The 13,635-nt window shown below is 53.8% G+C and overlaps 4 protein-coding genes across 4 annotated transcripts; 3 read left to right on the top strand and 1 right to left on the bottom strand.

Moving 5' to 3' along the window:
- Positions 1–140: 140 nt before the first annotated feature.
- DACRYDRAFT_54516 (DNA/RNA polymerase) lies at positions 141–3,573 on the bottom strand (the record flags this gene model as incomplete). Its single annotated transcript, XM_040775267.1, has 10 exons — positions 141–563; positions 620–849; positions 902–1,223; positions 1,273–1,404; positions 1,456–1,794; positions 1,842–2,114; positions 2,164–2,519; positions 2,570–2,772; positions 2,823–3,225; positions 3,288–3,573. The coding sequence occupies 10 exons, from the start codon at positions 3,571–3,573 to the stop codon at positions 141–143; spliced, it is 2,967 nt and encodes a 988-aa protein (XP_040627086.1).
- A 1,787-nt stretch (positions 3,574–5,360) lies between these two features.
- Positions 5,361–8,494, top strand: DACRYDRAFT_108936 (aromatic compound dioxygenase; the record flags this gene model as incomplete). The annotated part of the gene is made up of 10 exons (XM_040768769.1): positions 5,361–5,447; positions 5,507–5,549; positions 5,666–5,683; positions 5,731–5,746; positions 5,801–5,821; positions 5,879–5,926; positions 6,012–6,115; positions 6,193–6,446; positions 6,502–6,588; positions 7,877–8,494. 10 exons carry the CDS (start codon positions 5,361–5,363, stop codon positions 8,492–8,494), a joined length of 1,296 nt encoding a protein of 431 aa, XP_040627085.1.
- DACRYDRAFT_23174 (uncharacterized protein) lies at positions 8,434–9,780 on the top strand. The gene is made up of 4 exons (XM_040773139.1): positions 8,434–8,575; positions 8,637–8,983; positions 9,034–9,424; positions 9,470–9,780. Exons 1-3 carry the CDS (start codon positions 8,517–8,519, stop codon positions 9,288–9,290), a joined length of 663 nt encoding a protein of 220 aa, XP_040627084.1. The 5' UTR covers positions 8,434–8,516; the 3' UTR covers positions 9,291–9,424; positions 9,470–9,780.
- Positions 9,781–11,456: 1,676 nt separating this feature from the next.
- On the top strand, positions 11,457–12,666 carry DACRYDRAFT_89774 (Pkinase-domain-containing protein; the record flags this gene model as incomplete). Its single annotated transcript, XM_040776934.1, has 4 exons — positions 11,457–11,723; positions 11,771–11,855; positions 11,905–12,456; positions 12,647–12,666. The coding sequence occupies 4 exons, from the start codon at positions 11,457–11,459 to the stop codon at positions 12,664–12,666; spliced, it is 924 nt and encodes a 307-aa protein (XP_040627083.1).
- Between the last annotated feature and the right edge of the window lie 969 nt (positions 12,667–13,635).

Here is a 13,635-nt window from a genome sequence, read left to right as displayed (position 1 = left end):
ATGCTAGTGGTGGTACAATGCATGCTAATGAAGGGTGACAGCCGCACCTTTTGTTTAGTACTGTAAGGCACATGTGGAAGTAGAGGAGAAGGCCCAAAAAGTTGTCGGACTGAAGATGCCAAAGAAATACGCCTAGGCAATTAGGAGAAGAAGTACAAGCTGTCCTTGATTTTTTGGATGTCGAACTCGCCTTTGGACGGCACAGGTGGTATGATATCGATGAGGTTGACAAACCGTGTTTTGAGCGGCTTGAGCTTGCGTGTTGCGTACTTTCGCTTCTTGGATGTACCGTTTTCTTCCACTTCGGCCTCCGCGTCAGCCTCGTCAGAGCTAGCCCCGCTCTTCCCGATGTCAAGGTCAATCTCTTCCGAGCTCGTCATCCGCGCAAGGTCCTCTTTCGAGATACGTGCAACGTTCAGAGCGACGCAGTTACCAGGGGAGTCGTCGGCATCTTCTTCGGCCCCTTCCTCTTCGGCCTCGGCCATAGTGGGCTTAGGCCTCGTCAGATGCATCGTGGTGAGCAAGCTCACGGGGACCTTGTAATCCTTGTACCGCTGTTGGATCTATATCAAATTTGCCACCGTTAGCGGGCTTAAGATTCGTAAGCCACAGAACCCACTTCGAGCAGCAGGTTCCCAAGGATATCCGCACTGTGCAGCTTTACAAAGGTGTCCCGGATCGTGGCGGACATCTCGTCAATACTGGCAGCATGTGTCCAGTACGAGTCATGCACTGAGGCGAAGGTGAGCTGCTTGTCACGACATCCGAGGGCGGTCAGCATCATGTGCGTCGCGTCGAGGCTGTGGATAAAGTTGGGCGGGAAGGCCGATGCTTGCTTGCGTGAGCTGACTGAATAGAGCGTCAGCTTGCTAAATCAAGGGCACGTTTCGGAAATGTTTACCCTCCATAGGCAGGTTAGGATCAGCAATGAACAATGACTGGAGGGAAGTGTAGATCTGCTTCTTCGCTTGCTTGCGATAGGGCTGCACCACCGGCATACCCAACGGCGTCGTCCAGATCATAGATGTCATCTGCTCCTTGACGAGAGAAGTGTAAGTGCGCTTCATAGGCGCGTTTCGGACTTCTCCGGCATATTCCTTGTCACGGAGCAGCAGGTCGATTCTCTCTGGAGGGATGGACTTGGTGATCAGCGCGCAGACCTTGTTGAGCCAAAGTTGGATGGATTTGGCACCGCCGAACAGATCACCGATGCAGGAGAGAGTCTGGACTAACATTCAGCCTTCTGAAGCATATCTGCATCAGCCTACCTACAAGTCTAGCCACGTAGACAGCCATGGCATAGCTCTCCTGCTCAGATATCGATACTCCCGGAAGAGCTTCGATCTGCTTGCGGATCTGGTCACGAGCTCCAACGAATGTCACACCATAGACCGTGGTCATGACCTATCCGATGCTATGAGCTAGAGCATCAATGAACATGGAAAGGTTGCCTACCGTCTGCTTGACGACTTTGCGAGCAATCCTGCCTTGGAGCCATTTGGCCTTTTCGTCTCCTTTGGCAGCTGCCTCGTCAAGCCTCTTCTCAACCATGTTTGCCACAAAAGTGTAGACATCGGCAGGCCTGTCACCAACATCCAGGTTCACTTGCCGAGCACCTTGGCCGTCACCGCCCAGAGCCGCATAATGCTGCAGACCATTGCAGGTTCCATCCTGATGGACAGGAAGGGAGGATTCGAACTCGGCTGGATTAGGGGACTCCAGCGCATTATGAAGCTCTATACAAGAGGCCAAGAACTGCCACGGGTCGTCGGCTTTCAGCCACCACCTTTGACCCTGAACAAGAATGAGCTCGATCCGATTATGCAAGACGCTATACATACATCCAAGGGCTTCTTAGCACTGTCGTAAATCTCGTCCAAGTGCTCCATGGTCCAGGTCACACGTTCTTCGAAACTGGCTTTATCGTATCCGAATTTGTTTGCGGCATGAATTTTCAGCCACCGCAGACCCCGTTCTCCAAGCGCCTTCTTATCGGCAAAGGTCAGCAATCCTCGGCAAAGATCATCACCCATATGATTGAGATTTGGAGGCACAGGATAAGCACGTCCACGGAAATCGACGTTATGGGGGAAGTAAAAACGTTCTCCGAGGAACTAGGAAAGGGTCAGGCCCACTCTCTAGGACAAAACGTGGTAAACCTACAGCTCTTGCAATCTCCAGTTTGTAGTTGGTATCGCAGCGCATGCTGTGATTCTCATGACGCTTCTGAATGCTCGTACTCATGGCTCTCACAAAGTCCCTCTTTGCCTTGGGGTCTGTCTCATAATTGTCAGGTTTGACGGGATCTTCTCCCTCTAGGCCAGCAGGCGGGATCTTGGCGAATTGCTTCCCAGAGTTCCACACCGCAATAACCACATCAAAGATGGGCCTGTTGATTGTCCACGGAGTGCTGCCGAGAACATCCAGAGCCGCGTACATGGATTCCAGGTGGCCAGCACTCGAGGCAGACCGTAAAAACGAGGACTGCTCCAGAGAATCCTTGTAACGCATGACACTTGCTGGACAGCGAGTCAGGTGAGAGACAGAAGACGACACAAATCATCCTTACTCCTCGAGTACATGTATGCACCCCTTTCAACGTCTATCCACGGGCGCGGAGGAATGAGCATAGGCAATTGCCGGGGATGGAGTGCATCTTTGATCGGCTCGGAGGAGAGCTGTTCAGTAAGTTCGGGGTTGAACTTAATCAGGCCGATCTTTCGCCCATGTAAGAATTCATAGCAATGGGCAAACGCAGGCTGTTCTTCCGATCTGCGAACACTATGAGGTATAGTTACGTGAGTTGTATAGAAGTCACGTACACTTCCTCGCCAGTCGAAGGACGAATGCCCCTCCTCGTAATGGTGGCCACGTCAATGACCGCGTTCAATAAGAATCCTCCCACTCTGCCTCGGATCACTTGAGTCCAGTCTGGCGGTATCGCCATGGTAAAGTCTTCTGAATCTCGAGCTTGCTGCCTGATCGCCGCGAGCTCGGTCAGGCTGCCTTCAGAGGTTAGAACGACAGGGTCAGGCCCGCGTGACCTCTGTGCCAGTGCAACCTCGGCATTATACTCTTGTTCCACGACTCGACCCAGAGTGATTGCGGTGCGCGCCGTGCGCACACCGCCGTCTGAAGTGCCGTACCGCAACAGCTCACTGATCGTCATAGTCGCCATCTTCTCGGTTGACAACAAACGCAGGAAAGGGCCAATTGCATCCCCGTCTGGCTGTACAAATACTGATTTCCCTACAGGACCATTGATAACGGCTTAACAACAAAAAAACCAGTTGGCTTACGCCTCTGTGCGAGCTTTTCTTCTTCTTCCAGAGTAGGAATCTCGTTATCAAGCCGTTCCTTCAGTGCCTGGTACCAGTTCCACATCCATTTCTTTAGCTTCATATGCTGTGTATTCCATCCTGCAACGTTATGGTGGGTCATTTCCTCTGCCTGATGTCTCCAGCGCTGTGCGGCAACCATGTAAGCGGATTCTTCCATCAAGCGCTGACGTGCAGTAGGGTCATCTTGCAAGCTAGCACGACCGACTCTCACTTGGCCTAGGTATTCGCGCATCGCCTGCAGATTGTACGGATGCTTCTTGTCTTGGCCCGGCGCCTCAGCTTTGTCCTTGAATTGTACCCACTTGCCGCCCAGGATTCGTCGCATGGAAGGCACGTGCAGCTGTATGGGTGGGATTCGGTTAGTTCGACATCATTTTCCTTGTGAATCACGCACCATCTCAACCGGCTTCACATCGGGCACCCCCTCCAGCTCATCCGAAGCTGTGTCTGCGACCGCTTTCGAAAGCTCCATCGCGATATCAGCACGACCACAGTCCAGGGCGGCGACGCGAAGAAAACGACTGCATTCATCAATGTCGAATTGAAGTAGAGGCGATTGCATCAAGTCATACAACAATACGTGTTGTTGCAAAAGAAGTTTGAAGAACCGATCACCGCTGGGTGCGGAAACGCCTGATACAGCTGTGCTCGACGAAAGAGAGAACCTATCCCTGATGTCAGAAGTTGGTAAAGTGATCACACGATAATTGCTCACTTTATGAGGGCGAGCAAAGCAATGGCAAAACTTTCACGGTTGGGACGCACGATCCATTTGGACTCATTAGATGTCAGCTCTGAGAACAGAGTCCAGAGATTCTTCAGCCAAGACTTGCGCTCTGCTTCGGTGATTCCTTCCTTGAGAGATTCGGTAAGGTAAGACCCAAGAAATGAGTTGTACAGCTCGACGTCCAGGGTGCTCCTTCCCTCCTCCGTCTTCTTGAGTGCTTCGAACATACGCGCAGCGCGGTGAACATCGTACCCATCCTTCAGAAGGGCGTCCATAACGGAAAATGTGTGTTGGACACTCGAATCAGGGTAGAAGTGCGTGTTGAGTGGGCTTGACTCCCCGACAGGAAGCGGTGTTGGAAGCAAAGTGAGGGGTATACGAGATGGCAGCTGGTTGGTGAGACTGGGGGGGTTCGAGCGACTTGTCTCCGGTTCTGAATTGGGTATAGGTGGGTATTGAGGAGCCTTGTATTTCGGATTAGGCTTGACAGCAAAGGCGGCACTTGCGTGGGCCGACTTGGTGCTCGAAACATATTGACGAATCGCTCCATGTCTATCGTTAGCAGGCCCAGGTGGATATCGTCGCCCGCCGATATGCCTGCACATGAGTGCTACAGATGCAGCTTTTGAAAGAACTGAATGCATGAAGAGAATGACGGGATGAGTAGGGGAGAGTTGAGCAGCCCGACACAACTGATTTGAACAACGTCGATGTCTGCTTCCTAGTTTTGCACAAATGGCTCAGACGACCGAATTTTCGGTTCGCCGCTTTTCGGCCGGAATCAAATCGAGGCACGTGATTGCCATAATCAGCCTCTCCTGTTTAGACAATCAATATTGCAATACAATTCGCCCTTAACCCCTTTGCATCTCCCTGGAAGCCTTTCCCCACGTGTCTGCACAAGCCAATTCAAGGACAAAAAACAGCAAGAACTCTCATCCGACTCTCTGACCGATAAGAAGCAGTCCACGCATTTGGACATCAAATGGTAAAAGTCCATAACTTCCCATGTCATCCCACCTCCCTGTCCGAATCGGGCAGCAAATCTCCAGGAATTTCCTCTTCTCGCGCTCTCCGTGTCCCTCCGCTGCTCTAGCAGCAAGCAACAATATTATCCCAGTCCAGACGGGAGAACACTTCACCCGGATCCGTCTATATAATAGAAGGCCTCCCCGCACTGAACGGTCACCTGTCCTCCCTCCAACAGATCTAATAATCCTAGTCAAATACGACTGTTTAAATCTCTTACTATTCCATATATAACGAACAAACCTATTGGAAATAAAAGAGAAATGTCTGCTGCTCAGAGGAAAGCGCCGTCAAAGGCCGTTCAGCTCGCTATCGACGCCGGCGCGCCCACTATCATTGACCCTAGCACTGTGCGTCTTTCTTTCTTACCCCCACCATCTGCACATTCGAGCCTCAAGAATGCGAATAGTTGCCAGACGTGACGGACATCTCTCCAGAGACGGTGATGGAGAGTAGTTGCCATCAACACGCAATGCAAGAATGAGTGTGTCTTATTCTGGTCTCGTTTGAAGGGGTGTGGACGACTGACGGGGCTGTACAAGGCAAAAAATCCTGATCAACAACCTAGTGCGGCACTTGCACGATTGTAGGTCCTCTTCTGATTCTCTTTGGCCCACGCTGAGCATTATGCAGACGCTCGCGAGACCAAGTAAGGTCTCCCATCTGCAATCATACACAGCACCTGACCATTCTGCTCACGAAGGCTCACAACCGAGGAATGGATGTACGTCCCTCCCCACCAAACACATGCTGGCCTCCGCCTAACAATATTCGTAAATAGAACCGCGATCCAGTTCCTGACCGCCATGGGGCAGAAGTGCTCTCCCATGTGAGCCCCCTTCTTCCGCGGCGTTCTATCAGGCGCTCCTCCCCGCGGAGAGGGATCAACGTACATCCGTACTGATTTGCTCCAGTCGACATGAGTTCATCCTCCTCAGTGACGTTCTGGGCGTCTCGGCGCTTGTGGATTCGATCAACCATACGCGCCAGCCTAACGCGACGGAGAACACGGTGCTAGGTCCCTTGTTCACTGAGGACGCGAATGACTTCTATCCCACTGCTGCCGGCTCCGCACTCGGTCCTGACCCCGTATAGTCGATCAGCAAGGCCCTATGGCCTCCGAAGGCAAAGGTGACCCGCTGCTCGTTACCCTGCGTGTGCTGGACACGCAAGGTCGTCCCGTACCCGGCGCGCGGGTCGAGATGTGGGAGACGGATGCAGAGGGGTTCTACGATACGCAGTATGAGGGGCGAACGGGGCCGGACTGCCGTGGGAGGCTGAACACGCAAGAAGATGGCGTGTGCGAGTTCTGGGCCGTCTTCCCCGTTGCGTATCCTATTCCGAGCGATGTGCGTACCCTTGCTTCGAAGGAAAAGTCGATTGCTGACAGAGTTGCTGTTGCAGGGCCCGGTTGGAAGCCTCCTTCGCAGCTTGCACACATCATGGCCATCTACACCGCCTATGTTCCTGCCTGCCGGAGACGACCCCATTGTAGGACTGCGGCCGGGCATACCTTGCAATGCAGAACTGTTCCAAAGCCGAACGACACTGAACCGGGACTGCGACCATCCCTAATCGGGACCTGTCCGGAGGTCATAACAACGACGTATGAAATGCTGTGACTACTGGATGGGGTGAACGTATCTCACCTTACCACTCCACCACCAACCTCCCGGGATAATCTCAAACGCCGCTTCTAGACCGCCCTATATAGATTAACTGAAGTATCTGGAGCATGGCGACGTTTGTCATGGCATGGGCGACAAGCACAGCTATCCGTCTATCCGTATGTCCCAGCGGACGGATAAATCTATTCCTGGGGTGGGCTGTTGCCATGTCAACTCGGGGTCATCGGAACCGATCTCTTGTGAGGGGAGAGTCGTCTGATCTAGCTATATCCTGCGCTCAATTGAAAGTGGACTGCATTTTTCATCATGTCCCACTGAAACATGATTCCCATGGCCGATGCATGTTTATGCTAAATGCAACACAGGTATCTGCAGACAATAGAAAAACCCTTTCAGGCCAGTGGTCAGCGCCTCAGCATTCCTCTTTACTTAAATATGCTCAAGGAGCTGGAGCCAGAGTGACCATACCCCCGACTCGCGCGCTGGTCGCCGTTCTTCACTCTTTCCTGAACTACACCCTCACACTATTCTCCAATATGCAAAGTATGTCGTTTTGTTGTGGACATGACTGGTTTTGCTGACATGACGTTACAGTATGAGAATTACTGCTGGCAGTCTTTTCCATTGTTCCTATCGCTTGCGCACTTCCCATCGACCGCCGCCCCCGCAATGTCATGGTCGAGCACGCATCCAGTACTAATGTGGCAACAGACTTAAATACCGGCGGCCCTCTTCATGATGCTCTTCCACCCTCTTTATATGACGATGACTTATTCCTGGATGAAGATGACGTGTTCATGGATGACGATGACTTGACCCTGGAGATCCGCGACCCAACTTGCTTCCTGTGTAAGAGCGACCAACGTGGTGGGAAAGTCTCCAAGAACACATTCTGTCACAACCGCGGCCTCCATCTCGCACATGACAGTTGTCGCAAGCAGGGGGGTCAGGCCTGGGACCGAACGTGTGACAATCCCGAATGCAAGCGCACGAGGCCCGGGCCCAAGCCCAAGCCCCAGGACCCGGCCGAGAGGCTGGCCAAGCGCAGGGCCGCCCGTGCCAAGCGCAAGGGCGCGGCGTCCGAAGCTCCGGGGCCGAGCCATCCAGATCCATCAGATTCGTCGAACACCCTACATTAACCCTCTCCACAGTCGCAGCAACAATCATCCTCGACATACCAGACCACCCATCACAGTTCGAACTCCTCTGTGGCTGCCTCCTACAGCAACTCTTACGCGGGGAATCCGTACGTGCCTGCTCTTGGTGTCTACCAAGAGCACTTGATCGCACCCATCCATCCTTTAGAGTTCGGCCAGGCACCCCAGCAACAATCTCCACACTCGCAATCTCTACACGGCCTGACCCCGTACCAGTCGTACCAGTCGTACCAGCCTGGCCCATCGACTGCTGGGCCTCCCTCCATTTGGCAATCTTCGCAGGTGCCTAGTACAAGCAGGCAAACATTCCCGTCGCTCAACACCAACCCCCCCTACCATCCATACTCCCCATACGCACATCATCCTTTAGGGTTCAGCGAGGCACAGCGGCCGCAATGGGACCAGAATGTGAACGCCTTTATGGGTAACCCCACCACGCATACTCCCTCTTCCGGTTCATGCGTTGCTTGTGGCACGCAGACGGGAGACACAGGCCGATGCCAGAATGGCAACCTCCACTATGTCCACAGGGGGGGATGTTTGTCTCACATGGAGAAGGCATGTCCTGTTGCAAACCTGTGCGAAGCAGCCGCCATACCGGAAACGCAATAATCTAAGGTCGAGGTACAGAACTATGCAGCGACGGACGACATTAGCGAGCGGATCCAAGCCCGTTCAAGTTCAATCGTGGTGGTGCGTTGCGGTTCCGCTGTCCACAACTCTCTGCTCGTTAACCTCTGCTGACTATGTGAAGGACATCAACCATTCCCTTTTCTGCCCTGGGTTGTGTGCCGCCTCCTCTGCAAGCTCGCCCCTGGCCCGTTCCCGCAATGCAACGGCGCGTCACCCGTTACTCACGGTCCATCTCCTCGAGCTCACCGACCAACGTCAACGTCAATGTCAGGCCCATCAGTGCTCCAGCTATAGCGAGTTCGACGGCGCGCGCGATGGGGATGACCTGTCTTAACAGCGGACGACAACGATCTCGAGGGTCCAACACCAACAAGCAAGGACAGCAACCAGAGGGTGGATGCTCGCTGGGAATGAGCGAGAGAGAGGATGGATTGGTATTCGCATCCACACGGGAATGGCTATCTAGGTGCACGTATTTATACCTTCGACAGCCTGGATGTCCGCTCATACCTCTTCAGGTTACGCTACTGGGTGGGATGAACCTGTCGCGCAGTGTGATTCCGGACCAGTCTCTGCAGTAATCCATCACGTTTACCTTTGCCCAATGCTCCTTGGTGGCCATCCAGCCCGTGTCGGTCCAGCCATCCATCCATCCAACCATGCCAGCCTACCACGCCATCCGTCCGTGTCCGGCAACACTAGCACTGCCCATGCTCGCAACTCCATGCAACTTGCCCCAACCTCCCCTCGGCAGCGTACCAATCTCACCCGCTAGAGACGCTCTATTTCTGGCCAAGAGTGTGACGCCATCCGATGTGCGTGATGCGTGAGCGTGGAGGTTAGCACGTATTACTGTCCAAACTGTCTGTTCGAGGTGCCCAGTGCGAGCGTGCGCGCGGAGGAAAATCGGTCAGCCTGAGTGCATTGGTGCTCAACAATGCTGAACAAGTGTAGATGCGCTTTGTTTGCCCGCATGCTCCAACACTCTCCAGACTAATTCCTGCGCGATAATGAGGCATGACGGGGTACGCGTTCGCCCAATCGATGACGTCGTCATCCTTCACAGACGGCACGTCGACCGATAAAGGAAAGTTGTGTAGACCGTCTGGAATAGGGGCGAGAGTAGAATGGCTCGGGTTTCCCATTGACGAATTAATATTCTCAGAGAAGATTTTGTGGATTTTCCCGACGAGGCGTGGTCGTACGGTCGTACATCAACCTGACTCTGGGCGTCAATCGACGTTTTGCAAGGTTCTCATGTCCACTGTCCCTGACCCGCCCGACAGGCGAAAGGCCAAAAATACCGGGGTCGAACTGAAGGGAATGTAGGGTCATTGTCAGGTACAGAGACAGAGACAGACAGAGAGAGGTCATATCACGCACGCGTCATGGTTCCTGTGGTCATTTCGAATGATCTGCTGGCCGTACCAAGCTCTTTCGGGAGAGCGGCCACTCCGTGGCACGTGTGCCTCTGTGCCTCTGTGTCTAGACGAGGAATGCGGAGACTCATGCGGGGCCGTACGTAAGGAATGTACCAGCTCACGAGGATACCACTTGAGATTCCTCGAGTGCGGAAAAATATCGTATTGTGCGTTTGGCGACAGCAAGTCGGCGAGCCGGCGAGCCTGGTTATGTCCCCGGCAGGTAGGTGGCTGAACGTAATCCAGAGTCTGCTGAATGCTGGATTGAAGATGGGGTGGTCATCTCGGGCCAGCAGTTCGCAGGCACGCGGGCGCATGGGAAGACTGGATACGGAAACGAGGTATTCCTTAATCAATGTTGGAAGCTCGGTTCCTCGCATTCCATGAACTTGACGAAGCCGAAGGGTGTGATCAGGTGTTGGGGTCGGCCGCAGCATCCGAGAGTCACGAGCGCCGGCGGAGATGAAGAGAGCGCTTAAGATGAGAACTTCTGGAAGAGGGCATTGTCAGGTGGATTGTGGAGAGGTGGGAAGGTGAGGTCCAGATAGATTACTGTGTGGATCGATTGACCGTTCGGGAACGTGTGGGCAGGCGCGAATGCTGGGTAACGGAATATATGAATAGCTCTCGTAATGTCGATAAGGTGCGGAAGTGGGGACGCCCTGAGAGGTGAAGGGAGATTGGGAGTGCGAGATGTACGGCGCATACGAAATAGAAATAGAATATTGTTATGAGGGAAGCAAGGCGACGAGGACACATCCCTTTTGTTAACGTACTACGAACGCCGTCGACTTTGCTAACTAACTTTTCCTTTTCTCTTCGAATGTTGTGATAGCTTAAGAATAACTAGGAAAAGAGAGAGAAAAAGTTGGTTGTTTCTATTCAATCCTCTCTCATCATCCGACACGGCACCAACCGTCACTTCACAGCCACTCTTCGCATCTCACAGAACGCGACAACGCCCATCCATTCCCCTCTCTCACCTCCCCCGACGACGACGACACTCCTCTTCTTCCTTCTTACCACCACCACCGTCTACAACCATCCTCAACCTAGATATTCCTTCCTCATCACTGTCTAGCCGTTGCCACCGTCACTCTCTCCTTGCCAACGCTCTGGTAAGCATTTCATTCTTACCATCCAAGTCTTGTGTTCGTTGGCAACCACTCTTTACCTCTCTGCACCCCATGCATATCCCATGCATTCAGCCATCCCCTTCCATCATTCTATCCTATTTCTCGTGTCGATCCTGCCACCCATGTCGACGGAGACCCCACTTGTCCCTCTCACTTCCTTCACATATCACCCTGCAGTCACTCTTCTGACGCGTCCCCAACAGGCATCCATTCCACTGATAACCCACAATGGCCGCTCACTACGATCTAATGCCATCGCCACCCGGTCCCTCCTCTGCCCGCCACCGCCCAGCGTCCGAGGCCGTATTTACCCGCAGCGCTTCTGAACGACGACCACCTCACGCGTCTCCTTACGCTGCATACCCCACTTCACCAGACCGCAGTATGCAACCAACCGAGCCAGCTCTTTCTTACGACGTCTACCAGCATCCCAAGGCTATTGCGTACCAGCAACAACACCCCAGACGGTCTCTGCCGAAATTTGGTCCATATCTGCTCCTCCAAACCCTTGGCGAGGGAGAGTTCGGCAAGGTCAAACTCGGTCTACACGAGGAATGGGGCGAGGAGGTGGCGGTCAAGCTTATGCGCCGCGGTAATGTTGACAATCAGGTCCGCTTAAGCAAGGTCGAGCGCGAGATAGAAGTTCTCAAGGTGCGTGTATGCGCCTCGTGTTCGCCGGCTAAGCTGACAAACCCTAGAAACTCAAACACCCCAATATTGTCAGGTTGTATGATGTGATTGAGACGGACAAGTACATCGGCATAATTCTAGAATACGCTTCAGGTGCGTTCACGCCGGTCTAGCTCCAGTCAATCATTCATGTCATCCCCAGGTGGCGAGCTCTTCGACCATATTCTTGCCCACCGCTATCTCCGAGAGAAGGACGCTTGCAAGCTCTTCGCCCAGCTCATATCTGGCGTTTGGTATATCCATCAGAAGAAGATCGTCCACCGTGATTTGAAGTTGGAGAACCTTCTTTTGGACCGAAACCGCAATGTCATCATCACCGACTTCGGATTTGCGAACCGTTTTGAACACAAGGCAGACGATCTCATGGTCACATCTTGCGGAAGTCCTTGCTATGCTGCACCCGAATTGGTCATCTCAGAGGGTGCGTATGTAGGCTCGGCTGTCGACGTCTGGTCTTGCGGTGTCATTTTATACGCTATGCTTGCTGGCTATCTTCCTTTCGACGACGATCCGTCTAATCCGGATGGCGATAACATCAACCTGCTCTACAAGTATATCGTTTCCACTACTCTGACATTCCCAGATTATGTTTCCGAAGGTGCACGTCACTTGCTCGGCATCATGCTTGTTCCCGATCCGAAATACCGTGCTTCTCTGCAAACAGTCATGCAGCACGAATGGCTCGCTCCCTACCGTCCACTCTTCCAGCGCTCCGTCGATCAATTGGAACAGTCCGCCGCGGAAGCTGCTCAACAGAAGCGGGAGGCCTACATCAAGTCAGCTCGGGCTGCCAGGCAAGCTCTGCTGGCACAACAGCAGCAGCAGATGGCTCGCATGGCCCGCAGCCAGACCGTTTCACCCGGTGGTATGCCCATGTTGACCAGTGATCGCCGGCCTGGTATAAGCGGGAGTGCAACAGCAGATTTCACGGTCTACGAATCTCACCAGGAACCGATCTACAACGCTCCACCGTCTGCAACCAGTGCTCGCCGCGTCGTTGCTAGTGCCATTGTGATGCCGACTTCCGCTGGCCTCGATCAGGACTCGATGATGGAGCCCTCCCAGATGTACGCACCACAGTCAGAAATCCCTCAACGAACTCGCAAGGAATCCGCCCCGCATCCCATGTCAACACCCCGGGTGCCCCGTGCTCAACCCGCACCTGCACCTGGCCCGCCACCACCATCTTCTGAAAGCCAGAGACGTCGTGCTTCGCACAGGCACACAGTGCAGGTTGAGTATGAGACCCCCGAGCCAGAGCCTTTCCCTTCCATGCCTGCGCCTCTGTCGGGTGCGCCTCCTGGGCCTGCGCCGCAGGTCCAGCAAGGTCCCCAGCGCCCCTCTCAACGGACACGTACGTCCTCCGACGCTGCCTCCATCCTGCTCAGTGGCTCACTGGGTGTGACAGCTCCTGTCCTTACCACAGCCTATGGTCAGCCAGAGATTATCATTCCACAGCCTTCTGGTACTGGGAGGAAGGCAGAGTCCCCAGCCAACATCCCTCAGCCTTTGCCTCCCGTTTCCGCTCCGCCTTCCACGCCACCAAAGAGTCGCAAGCCAAGTGTACCTACTACTCCACCCGTTGTTCCTGGCCTCACTCCCAGATCCCCTCATATGCCCCGTGTACCAAATTCGACCCCGATCACCCCGCATCCCGCTCGGAACGCCCCGCAGATTGCTGTATCATCACCTGGCACCTCCCCCGCTCATCGTCGGGCAACGATAACCGAATCCTCCGTTCCTCATGTCGCTCGCCATGATGAAGCGTCACCGATCACACCCACTGGTGACACTACCGTCTCACCCCTTTCGGCATCGTGTTCCTCAAATACCAATCCAGGTGATGCGAGCATATCGAGTAGTAACGTTAGCG

Source organism: Dacryopinax primogenitus (genome assembly GCF_000292625.1).
Source record: "Dacryopinax primogenitus strain DJM-731 SS1 chromosome Unknown DACRYscaffold_13, whole genome shotgun sequence".
Taxonomy (NCBI): domain Eukaryota; kingdom Fungi; phylum Basidiomycota; class Dacrymycetes; order Dacrymycetales; family Dacrymycetaceae; genus Dacryopinax; species Dacryopinax primogenitus.
Note: the sequence above shows the minus strand (reverse complement) of the source record. Positions and strands in the feature narration are given on the sequence as shown.